This window comes from Zonotrichia leucophrys, chromosome Z (assembly GCF_028769735.1).
Source record: "Zonotrichia leucophrys gambelii isolate GWCS_2022_RI chromosome Z, RI_Zleu_2.0, whole genome shotgun sequence".
Taxonomy (NCBI): domain Eukaryota; kingdom Metazoa; phylum Chordata; class Aves; order Passeriformes; family Passerellidae; genus Zonotrichia; species Zonotrichia leucophrys.
Window position 1 is genome coordinate 66,616,615 of NC_088200.1, and position 23,577 is coordinate 66,640,191.

Genomic DNA, 23,577 nt, shown 5'->3' on the forward strand with positions numbered 1-23,577 from the left:
CTTTCATCTACAGGAAATAAAACCAGATGAAGTTACCAGACTTGCTCTTAGGACAGAAGTTAATTTTGAAAGTGTCTGCAAAAAGGTAAGACTTGCTGGTTTTTGTTTTTCTTCCCCTGCTTCTCTCAGTGTGAAAAGGTGCATGTGTGGGTGCAAGTACATGGATTTGATGCATGTGTTCTGTTTGTTGTGTTGTATCTTCATTGTAGATCTTCCTTTTCTGAGGAGGTTTATCCTTTGGGACATATCTACAGAAAAATGAATATCTGTCTAGTATGAATTGTGATTAGTCTGGTGGGCTAATCCATAGTAATTAGAACAGAATACCAGGAGGCATAGTGGTGATTTCTTAGTCTTTATAAATAGATTTGTTTTGTTTATATAGTATATATACATGTTATAGTATAAATTCAATTAGTATAAATTAATTTCCAATTAGTATAAATAATCTAAGTAAGCTTTCAGCAACAGTTGGGAAAAGGCACTTTTAAATACTCCTGAATAAAGAGAGAAGTTTCCATGTGTAAACAAAACAGGACAAACATTAACTTGAAATAAAGGTGGAATTCTGTACCCCTGTAGCTCATTTGTTTCCATGTAATGTTTCTCTTGAAGCCTGCTGATGGTACAGTATCAAATATTAACAGCCTAACTAGAGATGTCCTAAGAGATTAAATTAAGACACAGAAGTGCAAGACGCTCGTTGAAATAAGCAGCTGAGGCTGAGAGCAGTCCTCTTTCAAAGAGCATGTTACATTTTTGATGCAAGAAAGCAATTCTGAGTTTAAAAGTGTTAGTGCATGAAGTTTTATGGGTTTTTTCACTTTATCCTTAATTCCTATGGGTGGTCACCGAGGAAGACTGCCACTTGAAATGTTTGTTGTACACAGGGTAAGTTTTAATGTTGAATTGGGTCATTTACTCCTGTAATGGCATCATTAGTTTGTAATTTAACTCTGCTGTTGCATATTACAGTTGTGTGATGTAGTTCAGTTATTAGCATAGTGTGCAGCAAATTTTTCAATGTTTTATGTCAGCAAAATCAAGTGAATAGGAAAATATCACAGGAATTCGGTATTTCTGGAGAAGTGTTTGGGTAGAAGCATCCTAACTGTTTTTCCTTCTCTTAATGATAGAAGAGAGTAAGGAAAAGGTCACAGATACACTGGCATGAAGCTAAAAAACATTCTTCTTTTAAATTTATTTGACCAGGATTTTCCAGTGTGAAGATGAGGCAGTCAGAAACTGCTTGCTGTGATATTAGAACTGGGGCAGACATGAAGATTTTGAGTGTGTGAGGACACATGGAGAGGGATTTTATTCTTGAAGAGGGATGCTAAATTCAGTGACATTTTGTCATTTAACTGTAGGAGATTCTTCTGCCAAGAATTCAAATTCACCAGGTTTATGCTGATTTCATAAAGTGAAGGAGGACCAAAATGAAATTATTGATGCTATTTAGTAAAGGAGTTTGTAGGTTCACAGTTGGAATTTTATTTTCTAAGGTGGCAATTTTATTGAAAGAATGCTGAAGGAATTTAATTAATCTTATATTCTATATATTTTTATATATTCTATATATTTTTATATATTCCTTACTTATTTATATACCAGTCATGACTGATGGACTGTTTCTCATATTTACTTAAAGTCTTAAAATAGGCTTTAATTTAGCTTTAATTCTTGAAAATACATATGCATGGATTTGTTTCAGGGTTTTGATGTCTTGTTTTTTCTGTTACTTTCTGCTGGTGGCCCAGTTTTTCCAGGGAATGGAAGTCTTTTAATTTCACAGTTTTTAGTGGATGGAACTTACATTTCAAATCAAGCTGATGAATAGATGCTGATCCTTTTTATAATCTGTAGAGGGTTTTAACCTCCTTTCAGTAGAAGAATATGTACAATGTATATCATAACTTCACTGGTTGCTTTTGGTTGACCATAACATATCCCCAACGAAAGAAGGCATCCTTTCTGTGCTTAAACAGAAGTTAATTCTCCAGTATTTTATTTCTTATTTTTCCACAGTTAGTCAATAAACATATAATAAAAAATTTTATCTTCTATCCTTAGCAATATTCTGTAGTCTCATGAAATACAGACCACATTGTTTACCTTTTCATTAACTGGAGTTTCAAAGTATTTGAAGGAAAACATCCTGTGGCTGTTTTCATTTTCAGAATAAGTTTGTTTTCATTGACAAAAGGCAATCTGCTTTTAATTCACTGTGGAATGCTGAATATTAGTTTTACATAGTGGTCATGTAGTCAAGATACTTTTTTAATTGCTTCTGCTCATCGAGTTTTTATGTTCCATTGCTGTTTCCCAAACTTTTTCAGAATAAAGTTAAGCATACTTTTGTGTTTAAAAAGAGTTTGCATATATTTCAGTAAAGTATAGTGAAATTGTGCTAAGTGTTTAGCAGGTGGCAATTTACTGGGAGTTCCTGTGATTTAGATTTCAATATGACTGTATTGATAATAATCAGATCAGATTTACGAGTTGCAGGGGGTGTTGACAAGAGTCACCAGCCCCATGACACAAGACTTTTTTTGAAAGCATTACAAGAAGCAGCTGGTAAACAACTCTTTATATATGTCTGCTGAAATATTTTTAATCAATATCAATATTGCTGCAGCTAGCACCATTGTTACCGACAGGTGATAAATCCTATTGTAAAAATTGTATTTTTACAATACAATAATACAAAAATTACATTTTTACAATACACAACGAGGCACTCTCCCATCCCACATCACGTCAATCCAAAACTCCTCCACATGAGAATACCTTCTCATAGCCCTCCATATAATTCCCATAATGCTTCTAATCCTCAAACCTGAACTAATCTCCTGTATCCCCATATGCAAGTATAGTTTCAAGCAAAACATTAGACTGCCACTCTAAAAATAGAAATTAAACCCTTCTTACCTGCCGAGGAGAGGTAAAACCAATGAGAACTGCTAACGCTTGTATCTGTAAAAATCGTAATAAATGTTACCATGCAACTTTGACTAGGCTTTATATTGCCGGTTCTGTTTATAGCTGTTGAAGAACAGATCCTGTATTTTGTAGATTTTCTCCGAGTCCTTGTACACTTTTTGTACCGAGTTGTGCATTGTCTGTCACAAATATATTTGACAGACATTAGTAAAATTAGAAAAACATGTCATAGAGTTTATATTTTAAACTCATATTTGCAGCTGTGGTGGCATTTTGAACTGTTGCACACAGCTATATTCCTGCAGTGTACGGGAAGCTTGATTCATCAGTGTTGTGCTCCAGGAATCTGAAGTTATAAATTGGAAGCTAATCCTAATAATGCTCTTTATTACAAGCCAAAAACTGAACTGAGCACTGGCAAAGTCTTAACTGTTATCTTCAGCTTGTTGTTAACAGAGATTTAGGGTGGTTCAGATAGGAGAAGATAGGCAGGATAAATAAATTAATATGAATTAATGTTTTTATTACAAAATTATGTTTATAATCTGGGCTGTTTCCTTAAGAAAAGAGGATGTTTGTCCACCTGCAAACACCTTCATCATAACCATGGTTGGTTTTGTTGCTTTTGCTAACAGATGTTGACTAACTTACTGTAGCATCTCATTTAGCTTTTCTTCCATACTTTGGTGTATAGCACATAAGGAAGAAATGTGTTTTAAACACTTGAGAATGACAGAATTCCAGCATAATGGAACTGTGCTTACAGGCAGTGATGTGGCATCTTGCCTTAAGTCAAAATACTTACTACTTTTTCTAAAGAATAAACTCTGTGTTTCAAAATACAGTAACAGTCTGATTTAGGGAGCAGGGTTGAAACAGAAATGAACTATTGTATTTTACATTGAGTGTAGAATAGAGTACCAGTATACATTATGATCAGAGATTGGATTGAACATGTGCTTCTGACTTGCAGAATAAGCATTCACAGATCATAAATACCACCTATATTTTTTGCCTCCAGATGCAATATTCACATAATGGTAGGAGCATAATATTCCCTTCTTTTACACCGATCTTTAATCTGTGGTCGTTGAGAAGAATGCCACCTTTTCCTATTAAGTCTTGTATTTCCACGCATTGCACAAGTCCTGTTGTGTTTGAATCATGCAGATGCTTGTCTGCAAAGAGGTTTCTGCACAGCAAATACTGAGTGTATTATTATCCTCAGAGCTTTTTTGGGGCCACTTCTCAGGATTACTGAAAAGCTTGCCCCAGTTTCTAAATACGTTTAAAAAAATTTGTAGGCCAGAAATGTAAGTCATTAGTAGCTTTTTTTTTCCCCTAATTTAAGTTTTGGCAAGCTTGTTTTGGATTGCTTCATGTACAGGAACCAACTTTGTCTTGTTTGGAATTTAAAAGGAATTCAGAGGCTTTAGAAATAGGATCTCAGGCAGCTCATGAAAAACCATAGGGAGACATGCCAGGATTTAACTGAGCAACTGGGTACGCAGTGTGAGTTTGATCATTTAAAATCTAAACTGCCTGATGAGGACAACTCGGCTTAACATGATTTTGGAGGGTTGACATTAGTGCTGTGTGGCTTCTGGTGCAGATATTTTTAACAGATGCCTAAAGATATAGTAAACTTAGAAGTTCTGGGGTTGAGTACATTTGGTATCTCTGGCACTTTACCTATATGGCTTAAATGAATTTGGGATGAGGGAGCCAACCAAAGTACTAACAGTAATATGAAAGGGTTTTCTGTGATTTATCAAACAAGACTTTGACTTATTCACATAAGTGAATAAGTGAGAAGACCATTTCTGTTTCACCTCCCAAACTTCTCCTTGAATTCACTCAGTCTCTGGTGTGGGCTAAGGAAGTCCTTGGGCAACGCGGACATGAGAAAGAGGTTAGAAAGGTGTTTCTGCCCAGGACAGACAGGAAAAGAATGACAAAGTTATAGGGCTAAATATGTATTAATTGTATTTGTTTCAAAAGTGTGTTTCAGGCACATTATCAAAATAGCATTTGTCGGATTCATGTCCTCTTTAAATCATGCAGGTGATGGCCTGAGATTAGTCTGTCAATTCACAGTCTCTCTGTCATTAGTAAACAAAGAGTGAGCAAGGGTGGAGTAGTCACAGTACTAGTTTTGTTCTTCTTTTTAGATTTACATTGAAAATGTTTTTCACACCAACAGTAAAAAGCAGTTTATGAAAGGCTGCTAGCTTTGAGGCTTTAATTAACAGTGGGTAATTAATTGGAGCACCAGGTGTCCCAGAACAACTCACGACTAGATGGATACAAGCCATCATTCTTGCTGAAGGAATACACAAGATATTGTTCTACTAAATACACTTATTTACTAAGGAAATTTCAAAATTAATACCCTTGTACTTTTGAACTTTGTGGCAGGATAAGAAAGATCTAAGTTCTGAATCAGGTAGAATTTTTGATTAAACATACTTACATCAACAGAGGAACAGTCATATCTGTATTTCTTAATTTTGAAAAATAGAAAAGTGTCTCTCTCATCTGATAATCTTAAATGTACGTTTGTGATCTTTGCCTTCATTTATTTTGAAAATGTGCTTCCTAGTTGAAAATAGCTAAACAAACCCCTCTGCATGTACTGTAGATTTAATCTGAGGAAATGTACTAAATCATAAAAAGGGCCCCTAAAAAGGGTCTTCTGCATTTTAATTGGAGACTTCCTGCTAGCTTCAAAGGCTTTGGGTCAGACACAGAATAGTTGCTGTCTTTGGTTTAGTGTTCGGAGGATTTTTCCACAACCTCCCTTCTCCTCCCCCCCGCCCTCCTGGAGAATTCTGCTCATGACACAAACATACTAATTAGTCTAGATGTTATTATTGATGTAAAACTTCTGTTTCTGTTGTTAGTGCCTTTAATAGTAAATTCTTATGTACATGGATTTTTTAACATTGCTTATGGAAATATTTTGTTTGCAGTACATAAACCATAGGGACAAGACTACTGTATGAATAAATTTTCTTTGTAATCCTGATGTGACAGTCCATTAGCGTTGTATAATATGCTTATAATTAATACATTGCAGTTTTGTGGTTTTGGCTGTGTGGGGGCAAATGGGTTTGGGTAACCCATGAAAAACTTGGTTCTCCTTTTTATCTAAATTTTCGTTGTTACACACTGATAATTTAATAGCCTGCCTGGATTTCATTGATAATCTCCATCTCACTCAATCCCCCCTTCCCTATAAGTCTTAAGTATTGGAAAAGTTGTTATCTTATTTCTTTTTGCTCCAGAAGGAATGTATTGCCTTACTAAGTACATGGTTGTTTCTATTGTCCAACAAAGTGTTTATGCTGAAAATAGTAAAATAATAATAGTCAATTTCTTTTCCTACATGTTAAAATGTTACCTTCCCATCTTATTTCATTATGAAACAAGAGATACTAATTTGTATATTACACACCCAATAGACTTTTCTCTCTGTAATAGATGCATCTGTCAACATGTTATATTTTTTGGAAATATGTTGCATTCATTTAATGTTACAATTTCCTGCATCACAGACTAAGATAATTGTCTTTATGCTGGGCATCACTGTTACAGAGTTTGATTCTTTTTGTCCTGAGTATTTTTACTCAGTTTCATTGGAAGTTACACTAAATGTATGAAGCCACAGTTTCCTGAGAATTTTCCATGTCAGACACGAGATGTTACTCTTAAACAGGAATGTTTGTGATCTTCTGAAGACCACTGATGAAGTGAAGAATTTTGCATTCATTGATGAATATCACATTCAGGTGTAAATACTTTCTCTGTGTTACTGATTGTTCTTTATTTTCTTTTCCTGAAAGTTCCTCATCTTCCAAATTTGATCACTTGAACTCCAAGCTGTTTAGCATGGCCTTTATGTATACCAGGCTGTATTTTAGAGCCTAGAATCCATTACTGTGGCTGCAACTGAAATTTTATGTCAGTATAAATGAAGTCTGTCAGTTTTTGACAAATCTGTCTCCAGTCTTCTTCCCACCTACTTTGCTTTGCAATTGTCCATATGTCTCCTAGCCTAGCCAGTATCAATCCCTCCCCAGCCTTCCAGTGGGAGAGTACAGAATCGTGCTGGGTTCTGTCCATATCACTCCCACCTTATCCATCTTCTCCAGTTGCTCCTTCACATCCAAACTAGGCTGCCATACACACTCCACTGTAGTGCCACTCTTTGAGAGCAACATCAGAGTAGCAATTGCAATGAGCATTGATTGCAAGCAGCTTTGATTTTGTTCATTCTGGAAGGAGTCTTCCTTTAAAGTTCAGTGTCGAAATAAGTTGCTATTAACTTTGGCAGTGTTTCACAGAGATATTGTTTATCTCTGACACAAAAGGGCTGTCTCCTTTCAGATTTTAAATTGCTAGTCCAAGAATCTTTCTACCACTCATTTGCATCCCTGTGAGGCTGTATTTCTTAATTTGGTTGCCTGGTTGAACAGGTCAAGTTTGCTGAAGTCTTGTCCCTAGACTCAGAAGTGGTGTGATTGCCTTTGATTTGAATGTGCTCATTTCACTTACTTCATGTGCCAGACCAGAATGTGGGCAAGCATATCATGGTTTGTAAAGCTCAGAGGAAGTTGGTTCATATTTTTGTGAGTGAGACTTAGCTTGGATCCCCAGGTAATTCAAATAAAATGAATACGCTTGTGAGGGTATAATAGATGAAAAGCAGGGTGGGAAGAACAGTGTTGCTAGAGTCAGATATGCCTGTGGCAGTGGTGTTGTGTTGCATGATGCTGCACATATGCATGGCTGTACTTCTTCAGTCACAGAAAGTTTTATGTCACAGCACTCACAAAAGACAAGCAACTCACAACTCTCATTGCATTTTAAATGAGTATTTGAGTGATGTGTGATAAGTATCTATCTGGATGTGAGCTGTTGCAAGAATAGAGGAGAATATTAGAAGTTGTCTTGTTTCCATACTTGCCCTGAAGAAAATACAGGAAAAGTGGCATAAAAAGAGGTTCTCAGGGTATTGTGGTTGATTTGACAACTGTTTGGTTTGGTTTGGTTTTTGTTGTTTTGGTGGGTTTTGGGTTTGGGTTTTTATTTTATTTTTAAATAAAGGAAGGCCAGGTTACTGATGGCCACAATCTCTTTCTCCAGAATATTTCCCAGACTTGCATACAATGCCTGTGAGGCGGAATATCAGTGCCTAGACAGGTGTATGGTATGAAAATGAGACACTTAGATATTTGCAGTATGTTTGGGGCCAGGAACAGCTGACATGAAAGATGACCTGCAGCATAATCATTATTGCACTGGGTTGTCAGCACTAAAAATTTTAAAGGACATAAAGGAATATTTAAAAGTACAGGGAAGATTATATGCATGAAGGAACATCACACTAACAGTGATGTGACACACAGGGAACATGTGGCTACTTTTGGGGATGTCTCTTACAGGCCAAGGACAGAACAGCTTGATCCAACAAGTAAGGAAGGTAAATCAGACTGACTACAGTGACAGTTGATTGACACCTCCAATACTAAGGTACAGGGAAAGAGTGTAAATTGTGAATGCTTCAGTATTAATCCTTGCACTGAAAACAATAATGGCAGGGAACTAGAATTCCTGACAAGTATGACATAATATAGATGCCCTCTTCCACCACATCTTCAAGATACTTAATACAATTTACCAACTTTACAGGGATAATGAGGTGTGATGTACATGCATGACAGTGGTACTTTTCCGTGAAACACTGTAGTTTCACAGTTCAAAGGTATTACTAGAAAAAAAAAGCACTCAGAAGTGTTTTGAGTGGAAGTTCCAACTGTGACAAAAGTTTGATACCAGTTATGTACTACAGGACCCAGTGAGAACGGTAATGGTGAACAGAAAATGTTCAATGAGACTAGAGAAGCTACAAATTTAGGACAGATTATAAGAGCGGGTGTTTTCAGTTATGCTTAATCCTTTTGAATACTACAGAGAGAATCTTTACATTGTATATTTTATGTATCTATAGGGAAAGTTTTGTAGAGTTGATCCACATGAAGGGGCAGGGAGATGGATTTGTGCAACCAAATGACAAAGGAAAATGTTTCCTCTGTCTTGCCGTCTATCTCAGAATTCTCTGGGAATAGATACTCATTGAGCAATTTCAACCAAGCTTCCTGTAGCTTGTTTTAAGAGATTTAACTCCCAGCAGGAAGGCTTTTTTCTGGTTTTGTGAATGTGAGAAATCAGTGAACCCTGGAGGGGAAAATGGCCACAGTTTGTCTTGGTCTTGCTTTGAGAAGCACAATAGAGTTGGGACTCTATGATAATGTGCCAAGTGAATGCACTCCTGTCTAGAAGAAAAGTGCAAGGAGACCACATAAGGTAGAATTTACATGAGTTTAAACATTATTTTGGTTACTTGCTTAGAGAATTTTAAGTGTTAAGATGTCTTTAATGTTATATAAGCATGTGTGATTACTTATGTTAAAGACTAACAGTTCCTTGTGCATTATTAACTGGAAAAACTCTTTCTGTATATTTGCTTTGTTGTGTGACTCAGAATTGCATTGCAAAATCAAAAAAAAAATCTGACATTCCTGATATTTCTGAAAATGAAAACCAGCTGCTGGTGCCTTATGCTACTTTTATTTTTACAAATAAAACTCTATCAGTTTTTCATTATGTATATAATGTAAAAATTAAGTACATTCTTCTGATTTGTTCCCATCTCTGCTCTCCAGGTAAGTTTTTAAAATGCCCAACTAAGTACTAAGAAATTGATACTTAGAAAAATCAAACAAGTAAAACAAAAGTTATGGAATTAAGCAGGCTCTTTCAGCTCATTAGGAAGCCCATCAATCTGCTGTTAACCCTGGACAACTAGGAAGTGCTAGAGCCACCGTTGCCTGAAACTGTAGATGGTATTCCTGAACTATTGGAATTCTGTTTTAAAAAAATTCACATGTATTGGGATTCCAATGAGCATAGCTGCTAAGACCATCCATGTGAAAAGGTTTTAGCTTGGTAAAATGACAGCATAAGTTTACAGCACATTGCACCTCGCTAGCAATATTGGTAAGTAAGACAAAGTATTGGAAACTGGAGGTAACTAGTGACTTAATGGAAATATAACAACATTAAATTTCTACTGGTGATGATCTGGTTTTTCTTGGATTTGGAGTTCATATAACTGCCAAATGATTGGAGTGGTTCAGTGGTTGCACTAGGGAGACAGCATGCCAGAGTTAAGTAATAATAATGTAATAGCCTAGAAGATGCCAGAGAGCCTCTAAGCATAACCATTCTGTGTGCCATATGGTCAAATACCAGCTATAAAATGTGAACACCCAGGATTGCCATCCATTTTACATCCATTCTGTGCTGATGGGCTCAAGTGATCCCAGGGATAACATGTGTATCTGATGTGTGTTTATCTTTCGAGCTGGTCTCGAATGCATTAAGTCAATAGACTTCACAATGGAAAATCTAAATTTTGGTGCCAGAGAAATGGCATGTTTATCTCTGATGTTTTAATAGTTTTTCAGTGAACTGAACTTGAATTTCCATTTTCATTTTCAGAAAAAGTCTAAAAGACATATATATATATATATTTTAAAAAATCTGTTTTCAATCATGCACACAAATTGCAATGTGGTATGCCAAGAAATGCTGTCTTGAGTAGCTTATTATAACATGGCCGAACCCTGGTTAGTGTGAGCAGTGCTTGTGAAGTCTTTTAAATCATCTGTGCTTCCAATTCACTCTCTCTTAGTTCCTTCAACAGGAAGGACTTTGAACAGAAGTACATCTCTCCTGAGAGTTTTATCTGAAGACATTAGCTTTACAATACTTTAGTTATATAAAGGCCTATTCCCTTCTAGTAATGCTTGCAAAGGTAAAGGTCTGAGCAAGATGTGTCCACAGGGATATTTTTTTTTCCTTTATGTTATAAATTATCTGAAATATACATTATTAAAGTGGCACTTGTTTTTGAAATGTTAGCCAGTTTTAAAGCATTACATCTGTTTTAAATTTGAAGAGCTCAACTATGTCTACTTTCTCTGCTATAAACTTAAGTTCATATGTGTTTACACTTACAGTGCAGTATAAGCCTGCATCTGAATAGTTATAGTTTGAGGTTTGTGCATCTGTTTTAAAGTGAAATATTGTAAGGATATGGCAAGATTACATCCCTGTTATTTTGGTAGAGAGTGTTGTCAGCATATCCATGTCATAGAGATAGTTGTGAATTTCTCAGTTCTGAAGCTCCTTTGGTTCATCCAAGACAGAATATTTTGGACTTTTTGGTTCATTATAATAGTTTTAATAATACAGAGCTCATCCCTGTATCAGCAATGTAATTGCTACCATGAGCTCCACTCAGTCTTTGGACAAGCCTGTGATGCACAGCTGACTCATGGGAGTTCAGATGCATTCAGGTTAAAGTGAAGTCAGACAATTCTATTTACTGATTGTTTTACAGCACTGCCTGAATGTTGTTGGTCTCCTTTGTCTATTTGCTCTCTTTTCTATAACAAATAAGTATAAATAATAAATTTTTAAATTTTTTTTTAAATTTTCTTTCAGGACTAATTTTTATCTTACGTAGCTTAACTCTCTATTTGGACAACTGCCTGTTTTAACATTTCAGACCCTTATTCAAGATGGCCAGTTAAAAGAAATGATCTCAACTTTACTTTTTTGTAAAAGTCAGTTATTGTTTCAGATCTGATATATAGTTGGTGTCCAACTAATTTGTTTATCATGTTTTCTCCAAATTTCATTTTCTTCTCTTAAGACTGTGTGAATTTTGTGGCAAAGAACTTTCTCTTTCTCACAGCTACTGCTTGTTATCCAAGATTTTGTTTCGATTCCCCCTGAAGTACATATTTTCTTTCAGGTTTTCTGTTTCATCTTATTTTGCTTTACAGTTTAATATATTAATATGATTGTGCCTTACCTTTTTAGGATGGAATGTTTGCTTGGGTTTCTTATGTGGGGTTTGGATGGGTTTTTTTAGTGCCATCTATGCTCTCCCTGAGAATTGTTTATGCAGTTTGGCACAGTGCATATATTTTATAGCAATACTATGCCCAAACAGTTCAAATGTCCAAAAATATTAAAGGCATGTATTTTATAGAAGGCTATATATTAAAAAAAACCAAACAAACAGAAAAAAAAATGTAGACTTCATATTGCTATACTTTATGTGTTTGATTTTATGTTTGTATAGTTAGAACTGTGTCTATTTTATCCTGGTCAATTGTCCTGGATATACAATTGAAATTATTTAATTTTTTTAGGCTCTGACTTAGGGAGCACTCCCTTCACATCTGTTTTCTACTTGGAATTTGTCCACAGTTTTCTATAGCATAAAATAATGTTCAGCATTCTCTGAGGTTTTCGTAAAGGCCAGCAGTGGTTTCAGTGTTCATCTGAATTAGACCATCACAATTTGGGGAGGAGTTGTCACAGAGCTCATTTTATGTCGTCTTTCATAATATTCAGAAGTTGTTTGTTTGTTTTTTTAATGTGCGCATTGTTTGTGTGGGATGCCAAATTGAAATTATTATAGACACATAGTCTTACTAGCCTTGGAAAAAATGAAGATGAGTTAGAAGCAGTTTCCACTTACACCTAGAGTTGACCCTGTTTTCCATAAGGAAATAATGAAGAATCCATGCCTACTTCTGACTTTACTTTATTGAAACAATCATAAGAATTGTTTTTTTGCATAAAGAGAAAAAGGAAAGAAGTGTAGAAGATTAAGTACATAATTTGTAATTGGGCAGGTCTGAGGTTTATGCCAAGCTCTGCTGTACATCATTCTGATAGTTTGGGATGAAAGACTCCACTTTTCTTTCACCATTTCAGAATCTGAAAAATAAGTATTTACTTCACACATCTTTTCCTGACTAAATTAACTGTGACAGATTTGTCCAAAGCAACTCTACTGACTTTTTTATACTCATATTAAATATGGTCATCTTACATTTGCAGAGTGCTACGCTTTTTAAAGATCCTGTTGTGAACATCTTAAAATGCTTAGATAGTAGGTACTTTTTATCACGCATGTAGTAAAAAACAGCAAATAATCTTATTTTTGTTTGAATTGATGACTTATTTGGAACTTCTGTTTTACAAGAAGAGGAAAAATTATAGAAACATGTTTATACATCAGACTTATTTTTGATAAAAGACAAGCCAAAGAACAAGACAAGACAATGTGGAAAGGAATGTGAATCGAAGTGGACAAATCTTTTGGGAAAGGGTAGCTTTGGTCCAGACATTCAAATAAATAAAATTACAGCAGTGCAAGTACCTTGATAGTATTTAGAAGAATCTCATGCTGTTCCCTGGTGCTGGATTCAAGAGTCTGTGGTGATGAGTTGAGTCAGTGCTGCAGCTGGCAGCCCAAGCTCAGATAGATTTTCCAGACTTCTGCTTTCTACTGTGTGCAGTTTTACATATGAGCAAAAAGACTGCATATTGTCAGGTACCCCCGTGTTCTTCATAATGTTTTGTGTGGGGTTTGCATGGCAAGATTTTGGTAAATGGGTTGGCTATAGGGGTGCATTCTGTGAGAAGGGGCCAGAAGCTTGCCCTGTGTCTAATGGAGCCAATGCCGTCCAGCTGCAGGATGGACTCACCACTGGCCAAGGCTGAGCCCTTCCGCGATGGTGGCAGCGCCTCTGGAATAACAGAGTTAAAAAGGAATGGGGGGAATGCACAGGAGCAATTGCAACCAGGGAAGAGAGGAGTGAGAATATGTGGGAGAAGAAAGAAGGGAAGGAGGTGCTTCAGGCCCTGGAGCTGAGGAGGCGACAGCAGAGACAATGTGTGAACTGCCCCAAGGCCCCCCATTCCCTGTCTCCCTCTCTGTGCCACTGGGGTGGAGGAGGTAGAGAAAATGGCAAGTGACATTGAGCCTGGGAAGAAGGGAGGAGTGGAGGGAAGGTGTTTAAGGTTTAGTTCTTAGATGTCATTGCCCGATTCTTATTTGATTGGCAATAAATTATTACTTCCTTATTATTACAAGCTGAGTCTGTTTTGCCCATTGTGGTACTTAGTTAGAGATCTCTCCCTGTCCATATCTCGACCCACGAATCTTTCACTGTATTTTCTCTCCCTTGTTCTGCTGAGGAGGGGGGTGATAAAAACAGCTTCACTGGGAACCTGGCATCCAGCCGAGGTTGACCCACCATGGCTTTCAGGATAAATAAAGTAAATATCCAAATACTTTCATGGTTGAATTACTGTGATAAAAGAGAACAATGTAAATTAATATAAATTGTGGCAAGCATTGAAAAGAATAATAAACAAGTTTTCTTGTGTATCTTGGTGTTTTGTAAGAAATTGTTCCGTTTTAATTCAGTAGTTCTATCATAGAACATTGTCTTGATGAGTTTTTGCAAAGGTTTTAAACCTGTTAAGACATTTTTTTTATCTTCAAATGGAAATTTTTCATCAGCCTATTTTAAAAAGTGTATATTGTCCAATTAAAAAAAAATTCTACTGAAACTTAGGCAATTTTCTGACATCCATAAAGAATTTATTTCTTTAAGAACTTCTCACCTGTCATGCTATTAAGCTTTTATAACTGCTGCTTTATAACACCTGTATGATCATTTTGCTGTTACATTGAAAATACTTAACGCTTGAGTGAAATCAAAGTAGTAGATTATTATAAAAATGAGAGGTTTTGGCAGATGATGAGTAAATAATTTGTCATCATTCGTCATCATTAATGTGAGATACAGTCAGCTACCAACCCCTTGCTGTCAGGAGCTGAGACAGCAGTGCTGCAATGAGTGATACCATTAAGCAGTTGCTTCCCATGCCAAAATCTTCACCATGTCTGATGGCCACAAACCCCATGCTGTATGCCTTACAGACATAAAGCAAGAGGGAGAACTAGCTGAGTTGCACAGTCAGAAAGTAACTTATTTCAAGTCTTGTTCCAAAGTAGTATGAGGTAATGGTATAGACTTGGGTGACAGCCATGATTGGCACCTTCAGCCACCCTGTGACTTCACATTAATCACATCTGCTGTTCTGAAGGACAGCTGTAACTAGTTAGAATTTTGTAAAAAATGTATGAATTAACAGGTTTTCTAGTGTGGTTGCTTTGTGCTGTTTTTCAATAGAGACATCTTCTCCCAAGCTGCTAATAAAAGATGTTGCAATGACATCTTTGGCCCAGAATTGGGTGTTACCTTTTTTATGCTTCCTCTAGTTAGTATTGGCCCTTTTTTCTTTCCTTTATCTTAAATCCAGGGTGTTGTTAACATTTGAAATTAAACTGCACTTCCAGATAGTTTAAAAACTAGTATGACATTCCCCAAGGTTGGTTTCTATATAATTTTTTTTCCATGTACTGCTTGCTTCCCAGTGGGGTTTCTTACTGTCTCCATTTGAATGTCATTGTTTTAAATAACTGACTAATGACAATTGCAGAGCCACCAAGCATTACCAGTTTGGTAGCACTCTCACCCAGGTGGAACTCTAGTTGTTGTCCTTATAGTAGTATATGCTTCCAATAACAATCTTGTTTCTGATGAGATATGTAATGAGGCAGTTCTCTTTCGTGCAAAAGTCAGTTGAAGAGCAGAATATGACCTCTTTCCTATTATTGACTATAACTATAGCAGAGAGGGTACAGACAAAAGTACCCTGGAACAGAAAGATTGTTCAGAATATAACAATGGTCAAAAGTCTACATTTCATGTTCTCAGATCGATCACAGGTTTCTGCCCTTTGATTCATCCTGAAGCTCTACTGTCTCAGGCTTAATACCAAGGCATGCCATTCAGCTCCTGCAATCACATCTGCCTTGAGACACTTTCTCATTCTCACTTAATTACCTGCATTGTATGAAACAAGTTCTACCCACCCAGCTTCTGCCTGTTGTTTACATCACACTACTACTTCTTTTTACCCCGTGGTGCCAACTCTCAGAGCCACTCCAAACTTCTGACCTGATCCAGCGCATCTCAGCTTGCACTGGGAATCTGCTTTTATCTTTGCGAGTTTGTAACTTCCATTCTCTTCACAGTCATTGCCACTATTTACCAAGTTTGTCTCTCTTATGTGGGGCTTACACGTGTGTTTGATAATAGATGTTTTTAGTATTATTTACAGAAATAATGTATTATTTACCAAGATAGAATTTTAGGAGGCTGTCTCAGGTGTTTAACTGTAGCCAACAGCAAATTCCAGACAGCTGCTCACTCACTTCTGCACCAGCAGGATCAGGGAGAGAATTGGAAGGATAAAAGCTAGAAAATTCATGGGCTAAGAGAAAGACAGTTTAATAGAGAAAGCAAAAGCTGTGCACAATAGGAAAGCAAAGCAAGAAATGAATGCACTGCTTTCTATGCCAGGCAGGTGTTCAACCATCTCCAGGAGAGCAGGGCCCTATCAGACGTGACAGTGACTTGGAAAAACAAACACCATCACTCCAAATGTCCCCCTAGTTCCTCCTTTTATCCCCCACTTCAGGTTCTGAGCATGATGTCACATGGTCTGGAAATCCCTTTGGTCAGTTGGGGTCACCTGTCCCAGCTGTGTCTCCCAAGCTTCCATGCACTCCCAACTCCCTCACCAGTGTGGCAGCACGAACAGTGGAAGAGCCTTGGCTCTGTGTAAGCCCTGCTGGGCAACAACAAAACATCTCTCTGTTATCAGCCCTGTGTCCTGCACAAATCCAAAACACAGGCCTATTACAGCCACTGTGAAGGAAATAAGCTCTACCCCAGCCTCAACCAGCTGGGGTTTAATTTAACAGAAAGTTAAAATTTCTCACTACAGAGTGTGACTATAGACTGCTCTGTTGCTTTGTTCACTTTACAGAGCCTCAGTTGCACACTGAAGGAGGAAGAACATTCCTGTAGAAAGTACTAGAGCACATTCTTGCATAAAAAATAAGTAGTACAAAATAATGCAAGAAGTAGCAGAAATATGTCAGAAAAAAGGTGTACAATTTTAGTATCTAATTAAACGTCCAAGGGGTGGGAAGGACGGGGAAAAGTGTTCTTGATCGTAAAGACAGATTTCTTTTGTTAAGTTTTTTTTCTGTATTGTCTATATTTCTAAAACATTTTATATACTGGAAAATACTTGAGGGAAAATAAATTGAGTGTGGGCTGTGCCAAAAAAAAACCCAAACCAAAGCAAAACCAAAAAACCCATACACAGAAAAATGAGAAATTTGAGGGAATGTGAATATCATATTGTCTGTTTGTTAGCTGGTAGCTATCAGTGTGAGTAGTGTTTGTGAAGTATTTTGCTCTAAGGAAAAAAATGTGGTTATGCCATATGGATTGGCCTATATATGCTTGAAGCCTTTCTATAAATACTTGAATTAAAAGACACCAGATGTTGCACAGAAGCTGCTGCTGCTGCTTTCTGAACGTCATGGTATATTCTTTCAAAACCCACAGGAAGTAGCTGAGGGAAAAAGTGTATTAATTAAGTTCAGAAATAGATTTTCCAGCTATAGGAAAATCTCCAAAGAAAATAGCATATGATCTTCAGAAATGTGAGCTTTCTGTCCCAAGAATCTGGTGGCAGCAGGCAGCACTGTCACATGAGGATCAAAATTCAGAGTTCAAGTTCTTAGAGCTAAACTAGCCTGGAAATAAGCCAGTCTGTGGCCATTGGAAATGGACCCATCTTTTGACATGTCCACTCTAGCCTGTATTCATAGTTCTAGAGACAGTCTTCAGAAAAAACTTTTTTCCAATTTTTCTTGACCTGAAGAAATAATGTTGTAGTAGCATATACTTGAGGGGAAAGAAAGTACTAGAATTCCCAGATGCTCTACACTTCAAACTTGAAATACGGCTGACCGCAGAGTATATTTTATAAGCTGTAAAACTATGGCAAAAGAATTACAAAATCGGATTTGCTTTCCACTGGTTGAGGAGGAAGATTTAAGGCTGGCAGACCAATTAAATGTTTCTGCATTTAGAGGTACTGACTCTGGTTTATTTGTAATGCCTTCTTTTGCTCTGTTTCCTTCAGAGCAAAGCAATGAGAGTGACTTTCTTGCACTAACAGTTGGTGGGAATTGTCCCATCTCTCTCTCTGTGCGCTGGATATATAACTGTTTATAGTCGCATGGTTCTGCTGGAAGAAAATGGACATGCAAACAAGTAACATTCACCACTGAGCAGTCTTACATGGATCACGTCAGCTGCTTTAGGTGTGAATTGCTGATGTGTTGGGTATCGTGTGTGTCGTGGTGGTTTGACCCCAGCCAGCAGCTAAGCACCAGCAGCTGCTCACTCAGCCTGCCCCTGTGGGATGGGGAGAGCATCCCAAGAGCAGAAGTCAGGAAAACTTCTGTCTTAAGATGAGGGTAGTTCAAGGAGGAAATCAAGGCTGTATGTGCAAGAAAAGGAGAAGGAATTTGTTCACCACTTCCCATCACCAGTCAGATGTTTAGCCACATCCCAGAGAATAGGGCTTCACTTCACATAATGGTTACTTGGGAAGATAAATGTCATAACCACAAACATCTCCCCATACCTTTTTGTTACCTCAAGCTTTTATTGCTAAGCATGACTTGAAAAGGACTCAATATCCTATTGGTCCATGTGGCTCAGCTGTACAAGGGGTTCTCCTTGCCTATGGTAGGGGCAGAGCAAGAAACAGAGAAAGCCTTGATGCTGTGCAAGCACTGTCCAACAGTAACTAAAACACTGATGTGTTACCAACTCTAAAACGTTTCAGTCACAAATTCAAAACTATGAGGCATGTTAACTCCATGCCAGGAGAGAGCCAGTACCCCTTCTACTCCTTGTTATCTACAGATAACACCTGTGGCTTGGGCTCCATCTGCTGTGGCGATTGTTCAGGACAGGAGAGGCAGCATGCTCTGTTGAGTTGATGGTACCAAAACCAGCTCAGGTTGGGTCACCGGGCACTTGTCTGGTTCTTCATGAATATCATCCTCTGTTGGTTCTGGTGGCTTCTGCTGTGATAGCACAAAGCTGAAATCGCAGAAACTATTTGAATATGTACCCATTGCAATAGCACTGGGAGGAAAAAAGAAAGGTGTGTCTTTTGTATTTGTTTTCCACTATCTCCCAGAGAATTCCACTGCAAGCTTTTAAGAAATCTTCCTGATAATGGTGTGTTTTACAAATCTGTTGGACCTACTTTTCCTCCTTTCAAAAAAGAAAATAAGAAAAAAGGAAACAAACAAACAATCACACAGGGGAAAAAAAACACCCAAAGATAGAACTGTCTTTAGAAAAGTCTTAGATACCATTCATTTTGTTTTTCAAGCAGAGTAATGACAAGAATCTGAAAATGAGAGCTTTTGCAATGTGTCACCTGTGATTTCCAGTATCAAAAAGAGGAAGTCAGAATAGAAGCAATTTCTTCTTGTCTGTTTTTTTTTTTTTTAATTGAAGCAAGAATATTTCTTCTTTTAATCACTTTGCAGAGTTCCAGTATTCTACCACATCAAATTTAAAATTATTTGTCTTTATGGTCAAGTTAGACCGTGCCTTTCAATGGTTTACGTGTATTCCTTCAGTATCTGCTACGTCATTTTGCCAACTTTTATGAGATCAATACTGTAATTCTTGTAAGCTGTTGCATTCCTTCGACCAGAATGCCTTCTACCAGTATGATGTTCTTTATTCAGTGAGTTCATTCATTTTCTTTGCTCTTGAATGAAATAGTAAGTGTAAAATCAGTGTCTGTTATGCTTTAAAGAAAGCATAAATTGTGTTATACCTGTTCAGTGCCTGAGAACTATCACGTGTTGTGTATCTGCTACGTTTCTGTCAATGTTTAGGCAGGAAGATTTTAATGTGTTTAGAATGATGGTAATACATGAAGAATAAAATACTTGTTAGTGTCATAAGCTTTCCTGTTGCTCAGTTCGTGGTGAGGATCACATTAGTAGTATGCATTGTAGCATACTGACACAGACCTGTGTAAGCTGACTGTTCTGTTGACTTCATGCCCTTGAATTTTTCTTGTGCAGCCAAACTGTACTGCAGCTGAGCGAGCCATGGCAAGACTTGCAACACACCCCACCTTGAAGCCCAGATTTGTTGAGCTTAAAGGTATGAAACATTTTATTGAATTTTTTATTTCATCTATAGCTTACAGTGTGTTACCTTGTTCATATGTATGTTTGACACGAATAAAAGTAAAAAACCCACTAAAACTAAAAGCTTCTGTAATTGGGCTAACTAGCTGCAGTGAACCAAGCCACAAGCTTCAAACCATTTATATGGCTTGAAATTTATATAGCTTTATATGTGATAGTATACAATATGACATTTATTTAATATAGGGTGTCGAACAAACAGAGCTTATAATGGAAATTCTAAAAATCAGATGTAATGGAGTGTTTCTAAATTAAGTAGGAACATAAATGGCTTATTACAACTGGATATTCAAATGGATTATTACAACTGGATTTTCAAAGGCATCTAAAAGGTTTTACAAATCACTTTCTTAATTTTCCCTGAAAAATATCCTCAGAATCCTTAGGGTATCTTTCCTGGTTATTTAGGATTTCTCTTGAAACTGGAATTTTCCACCTAAAATTAATGTTACAAATAGTAAAGTCCTAGTAGTAATGTCACAAAGTTACTTCAGTAATAACAGAGCATATCAAATACCCATTTAATTATATATGAACAAATTAGTTTGCAGTTTTACACACAAAGTGTACATGTGTGTACAAGTGTACACTAAGTGAGGATGATTATCAGCTGCAGATTATTTCTGAAAGAGAATTCGTAGTTTAACCCAATTCATAGTGTGTTTATTGATAATATTTTCAGGGTTTTTCCTTCACTTCTGTTGATACTGTATTCTAAGGTATCTCTTGTCCCATGTGTTTGGTAAATACTTCATAAGGACATTCAAAATATACTCAATACAACACATATAAGTTGCAAAAATGTTTTATTATATAAAAATAATTCATATGTAGCTGCAACAAAATATTTTTCCACCCCTTGTACAGCTGCTGTAAAAGCTTTTAAGGATGCAAGAAAGAACCCAGACAAAGCCACTCCTATGAAGAAGGATCAGTCAGAAGAACAGCCTAAATCAGCACAACATTACAATAACAACTTGGATGACCAAGCTTGTAAGCAGCCTCAAAAACAGCAAGGATGTGAACACAAAACAAAACCAGGCATGAAAGTAGAAACTGACAAAGTGGTTGAAGAGCTCTGTGAGAGCAAATCTGAGCAGAAAACTCTGGAAATGGAGAGAGCGAATGCTCCAGAGGAACCTTCATTTCAGCCAGGAAAAATGCAAACAGTTTCTCAAAACAAAATAGGAAAGAAGCTTGACTATCAAAAAAGGAAAGAAAATATGAGTATGAACAAATTAAATGAAATAAAAGAAATAATTGATGATAGTGACCAAGAGCGTCCCAATGAAAAGGAATACTTTGATGACAGTACTGAAGAGAGGTTTTATAATGAGTCATCAGATTCTGACAGTGACAGCAATGATGATTTCTTCATTGGAAAAGTAAAAAAGAAGAAAAAAGCAGCAGCAGTTAATAATTATTCTTCAACAAAAGAAAAGGGGAGTGTTCAGAAAAATGTAATGAAAACAGAGAAGAACAGAGTGTCTGGGACAGCACAGGATTTGATTGTGGAAGAGAGAAAGCCGCTTGCAAAAGCAAGCAAGCTGGAGTCAGTGTTCTGCAGTTCTTTGTCTACCACCAATCAGAAATCTCAGAACAGAAGGTAAACCTCTTCCCCATGTTATGTTCTCCATTCCTTCCCTCCTTCATGGCAATGAAAATGTGATTTCTAGTTGTGATTTGTAGTAAACAAAGAAAATTTACTTACTAAACAAAGAGAATTTCAGCCCATTAAATCTTAGAACATTTTCACAGAAACTACTCACTAGTCTTCTTAAGCTTTCTTGACAATTTTTTATATTCACAGTAGCACTGATTTATGATGCCTAACTAGATCTAAATGCAAATTCAACCGCTTCTGAATAATTCTCTTTCTACTTCTTTATTAACATGGTTGGAGCAGTATTGAAGAAGCTTGCATGTTATTTTTGAAGTTATTCCGTTACTGTTTTGATGATGATGATTCTTTATTCACAGGTATTTGTAATCTTAAAATTTTATTGAAAAATCTTAATTTCTCTTTTTGTTTTTTAGGAATACTAAAGACCAGCTTCTCAAAAAGGAAAGAACAGGTATGTATTATTTAACCTGGTAAAATCAGGAGAGAAAAAGCATTTTGAAATTTTGTTGCCTCTGCAGTCTATTCGTGATGGGATGTATTTGTTTCTTTTCAAGTTTGTGGCACATATTTTAACACTTGTTGTTACAATGGTCAAACTGTTCAGCTTTCATTTTAATCTGTGGATATTGTCTGCTATTTTCTATTTTCTCGTATTTGAAATACATAACATAAGGTTTACACTGGCAAGTGGTTTTCTGTCTGTCAAGCAGTTTGCATTACTTGTGCACAGGTAAAGGTAACAGATTGTTGTATGTAACTAGGACCTTATCTCACATGTAATTTCTTCACTAGCTCCTGAATATGGAATATTTTATTCTGTTTATCTTCTGTGGTACTATTTTGGAGTTCATTGGACTAAGGATATAATTCCAGTCATATTGAGTTACATTGTGTAATAGTCATTGGTTTATTGTGAAGAAAAAAGTTTACATTGTGCTGAATGTTTATCTACACAAATTTAGAGTGTAATCAGTATTAATAAATCTTAACTGTCTGCAGCCTATCGAGTGGCAATTTATCAGGCTGCAAGATGAAGAAATCTTGCTGTGAATATTCAGATGACTGTATTCCCCATGGCTCATTATGAAATTTTTGAAAATATCTCCAATCCCAAGGTAGTTTGCATACTTTTATGAAGGTTCCTGATGTAGTTAATGTTCTATTTTGTACTTGCACAGGTTTTCTTAAAAATGAAACAAAGCTCAAGAAGAAGAAGCCATTTGCAAAAGCTTCAGGGGAAATTATATGCAACAATAAGAAAGCACCTTTGGAGCAGCCTCTTCATCCTTCATGGGAAGCAAGCAGGCGACGCAGGGAGCAGATGTCTCAAATTACAGCATTCCAGGGGAAAAAGATTAAATTTGATGACTAGACTATATGTAAATGGAGGTTCTAAAAAAACATTTTCTGCAGCTGCTGTTTGAACATCTTTGTTATACTGTCCATATCCTTTGCAACCCACGAAATTGCAACTATTATTTACCATCGTAGAATATCAAGATTGTTTTATCCATTGTTTGTGCTGTCTGTTGATTAATGTATGGCCGTTTGGTGCTGGTTCATAAGTCCCATTATGTAGTGCCACCATTCAGGAAACATACCCTAATGTGCATAAAGGGTTTTTAGGAACATAATTTGTGCCCTATAGGAATAGTACAGATTCTTTGGAGGGGGCTTTGTAAGGGGTTTTTTTTGTATGTAAAAAAATTTACTTTATATGAGAGTTTGGTCAAAAGAAAGGTTCTATATTGTATCTCAACTAAGACAAAGTAAAAGATTCTTAAACTTGAAGAGACTTCATAAATTCATCAGTGTATCGGGTAGCTGGAAAAGTCAATGTGTTTTAAGCATAATATGGAAAGTTCTGGAGAGAATAAAATATTGCTCTTTT

The 23,577-nt window shown here is 36.6% G+C and overlaps 1 protein-coding gene across 1 annotated transcript in view; it reads left to right on the forward strand.

The window, feature by feature from the left end:
- SRFBP1 (serum response factor binding protein 1) overlaps window positions 1–23,577 on the forward strand; it is a 67,282-nt gene extending 43,705 nt beyond the window's left edge. The window contains exons 4-8 of the mRNA XM_064735718.1: window positions 14–85; window positions 19,934–20,015; window positions 20,930–21,668; window positions 22,100–22,137; window positions 22,865–23,577. Coding sequence (XP_064591788.1) covers window positions 14–85; window positions 19,934–20,015; window positions 20,930–21,668; window positions 22,100–22,137; window positions 22,865–23,058 — 1,125 coding nt within the window. The 3' untranslated portion in view covers window positions 23,059–23,577. The remainder of the gene's footprint in view (window positions 1–13; window positions 86–19,933; window positions 20,016–20,929; window positions 21,669–22,099; window positions 22,138–22,864) is intronic.